The sequence below is a fragment of the Dendroctonus ponderosae genome, unplaced genomic scaffold, assembly GCF_020466585.1.
Source record: "Dendroctonus ponderosae isolate FM_Combo_2020 unplaced genomic scaffold, Dpon_F_20191213v2 Dpon_F_20191213_1, whole genome shotgun sequence".
Classification (NCBI taxonomy): Eukaryota; Metazoa; Arthropoda; class Insecta; order Coleoptera; family Curculionidae; genus Dendroctonus; species Dendroctonus ponderosae.
In genome coordinates, this window is record NW_026017110.1 from 42,663,162 (window position 1) to 42,667,015 (window position 3,854).

At 38.1% G+C, this 3,854-nt stretch overlaps 1 protein-coding gene across 1 annotated transcript in view; it reads right to left on the reverse strand.

Moving 5' to 3' along the window:
• LOC109545040 (septin-interacting protein 1) overlaps window positions 1–1,095 on the reverse strand; it is an 8,908-nt gene extending 7,813 nt beyond the window's left edge. The window contains exons 1-2 of the mRNA XM_048660615.1: window positions 850–1,095; window positions 497–730 (exon numbers count right to left, since the gene is read on the reverse strand). Coding sequence (XP_048516572.1) covers window positions 497–730; window positions 850–955 — 340 coding nt within the window. The 5' untranslated portion in view covers window positions 956–1,095. The remainder of the gene's footprint in view (window positions 1–496; window positions 731–849) is intronic.
• Between the last annotated feature and the right edge of the window lie 2,759 nt (window positions 1,096–3,854).

The window sequence follows — 3,854 nt, forward strand, 5'->3', positions numbered from 1 at the left end:
TAGGGCACAAGTTTAGCTACCCAGTTCATCCTTTTGGGACTCTTTGGAAGACAATTTGTGTTTTTTTACTTAATAAATGTTATTTTATTTTGATTTAGATATATATTATTTCATTCCCTGTCATGGATCCCCTTAAATCTGGATCAAAATTGCGTTCTGAGTGTTACAATTTCGATGTCCTTACACATTGTAGTCTCGGTTCATTATTAATGGAAATAGGAATTTGTTTGCACCCTGTTGAGTAAACAGCACATTTTCTATTACCATTAATAACCGAGAGAACATGTGTAGACGCCGAAATTTGGGTACCCTGAGTATTTTGTACCTTTAAAAATTTAAAATTCCCGCTTCTAACTAGCCGATAATCTAGATACCTGTTTTTACCGTCAAAGCTTCCCGTTATTGACGGTCAGCCGGTTGTAGCGCAACGCGGTTCCAAGTTTTAACATTATACCGCCACCTCTCTTATTTTACTTTCTCTATGGCTTTACCTTACCTATTCTTGGGGCTTCTTCTTCGGACTCTGAGCTGTGCTGAACGCGGAACGAGGTGCCCGGCTTATGTTCATCCTCAGACTCATGCTTTACTTCTGGTTGCTTGGTCTTCTTACCGGCTTGCTGCACGCCGCCAGTTACAAACCCAATGGGGGCTGAATAGTTCTTCGGCTTGTTGCTGTTCCTGTGGGTTTTCTTGGTTTCCGGCTCATCGTCACTATCGTCCGCCCATATTCCTGTACAAATTACATGGATTTTTCAGGATCTGTATTACACAAACGGCCCCTACATTGGGGCAGTGTCTTTAGGGGGCCGCAATCGCCCCGAGGTGATGATTGGAAAATGAGAGGGTTACCATAGATTTGTTGCTGTTTACTCAGGCCCTTACGGGGCCTGTTGATGTTGAATTCGTTTTCCAGATCGTAGTCCGTGATTTCGAATTTCTCCATGTCGTCTTCCATGGTGTGGTCAAAATTAAGCTGTTTAACGTCGCTTTTCAGTGGTTTTCAGTATTAGCGGTATTTATTTTACACCCTTCAAACGGAGCAAGCAGTGACAGTGGTCATAGATAAAGACATAGATAAAGACGAGTCCCAGCTGATATTGACGTATTTCCACGCAGGGGCACGCCTCTAACCTCGAATCTCTAGTCTGGACACGACGCACACATACGTGCGCTCGGGCTGTTCGTAGCGAACACTTTTGGTTAATATTCGTTTTTATTTTAATTAATGAAACGTAATTCATCTAGATGCATTGATATTTTCACGCATTTCATTAGAGTTGAAATAAAAACAATTAAAAAAACACGCACAAAGCAAATGTGTATATGAAACTGAACTAAAGCATATGTGCGGCTTGCGTTTTCAAATGTGGGTCCTGATAGAACTACAGCCTCTCATAGTAGGCCCAACGGGCTAAACTGCGTGGTGACCGTTAGGCCTATAATCCACCTTTCGCCGATTATAAACTAGGGCTCGGAATTTTTTTAAATCTGATATTCGAATATTCGTTTAGTGGTTTATTCGAATAGTAAAATTATTCGAATACTCGAATATCTAACGAATATTCGAATAATCGAGTATTCGAATATTCGAGTATTCGAATATTCGAGTATTCGAATATTCGAGTATTTCTATTCGTATTCGTTAGATATTCGAGTGTTCGTTTTCCGTTCATCGTTTTCATAGAAGAAAACTCGTTATCTCATATCATTTTTAGCAACTAGCCGCAACGGATAAAAAAGTGTCTTTGTCGGCACATTAATTGTAACACCGCGCAAAAGTTGATAACGCGTATCACCAGAACACAGAGACGTAATTTTACATTCATTTGCAGGAGAGTAAATATGATTACAGAGACAAGTTGTCTCTGTATGATTATTTTCATTTGCTTGTAAATATATGGGTATTTGTTTAAATGCTTGTAGAATATGAATAATTTATTTTATAAAAGTATACAAAGTGCATATAAAGATATTTGCACCTTGTGAGTTTGATAATGTTGGTGTATTCGAGTATTCGATTATTCGAGTTATGACTACACATAGTTATTCGCTTTTCGAATATTCGAATTATTCGAGTTTGATTCCGAGCCCTATTATAAACCAATATTCAGTCAAAAGTACAAGTTCGTTTACACTATACAGCTGTGTAGTGCCCTAGGGTGATTGAAAATTGGCGTTATTCCTCTGGAGGTATTGTCTGGGGAAGTGCTTAGGGAGTATAGAAAAAATCACATTAAGAAATGTTTTCCGGGCTTTCAATTTCTTCCTGACGTTTCGTCCACAACTGCGGTGGACATTATCAAAGGCGATGAGGCAGTGGGCGAAGTGAAGCGAAGTTTAATATGGCTTATTTAGTCTTTGTCAAATTTAATTATTTTTTAATAAATCTTCTTTGTAATTACAAAATGCTTTGCAGCAGGTTTCAAACTTGAAAATGAAAAGTAACAAACATTTATTTATTTTGTAGACCAGCATAGTTGCCAGATGTGCAATAAAGTATCGCGTTTGCTTTTGGCAAGTACCCCAAAAGTTCGAATTGCAAATTCCTCTCATAATCATAATTTTTTAAATGGTGAGGGCATATTCGTATCCGCACGACAACAAGCATTCTCCCATAGGTTGCACACTTTCTACAGTAAACTTTCAAACTACCAAAGCGCAAAATGCTCAGTTGTGTCTACAAGATTCCCAAACACGCCCAAACGCATTCACCCCATGATTCAATGAATTCATGAATTCATTCATTCAATGAATGATACAATGAATTAATTGTTTCGTTTGGCTCTACCCGATTTTACGAATGACACTCTGGCAATACAGCACGCTAAAACGCTGAAAATCAGAGATTTTGTAAATATATTTTTAGGGTATTTTTCTTCGCAATAAGCCCAAATCAGGTCCCAAACGCGATTTCGAAAGCATTGAGCTATACAACAATGCAAACCATTTACTCATATAACTTTCCACTTTTGAACTATTGCGTTTTATGACTATTTTACTACTTTATCAATGAAAATCTGTCTAGTTACATGTATTTTAAATGGGATCAGCTGTTCATTTTACCAAAATGCTAACCAGTGACGTCATGTGCACACGAAAATCTAGTTTTCGACCGATTAATATCCTACCTTGTATTCATTGTATAATGGGTTCAGAATGGGTTCAACCATGGTTCAATACGTGACGTGATGTTTAACGCAGACATAGCCATTTAAGGCTTTTTGTCTTTGGCCCATTTTCATCAGAAACAAGCGAAACGCAGTTTGACAAAACTAAGTTTATTTAAACGCCGAAATTAAACGCGTTTAACGACGGACCGTTTTCACCAGTGCTTCGGTACGTTTCACAAACTGCGTTTATTGAAACGCAGTTTAAGAAGCTGGAAACACTGGCATCGTTGCAAAAGTGAGAAATATTACGATTCTCATCGCAAAATCATCTTATCAAGGAACCATTTGGGTCCATACATAGATAAAGACAAGTATGGGGGGCTCACTTATATTGACTTGCGCGGAACCAAGTTTTTGGTCTGAGGGTTACGCCACCTTGCTTCGCACACGCCAAACAGACATCAATATGACGAGTACAGGACAGTTTCCAGTTAAGTCAAGTGATTTAATGTACAGAATATCGCCTGGAGGGCTGGGAGAGTTTATGGCGTAGTTTCCAATTTCAAGGTTACGAGTGACAAGGCGTCTAATCCATAGATAAAGTAAAATAAGATATAATAAAATTATTTTACTTACTCTATGGTCTAATCGATGTAATCGATAGCATTGATGTAAACAACTTTAGTGCCGGCATTGTTTCTTGCTTTCTACAAGTGTTTTATGAAATTTATTAAAAAATGAGTT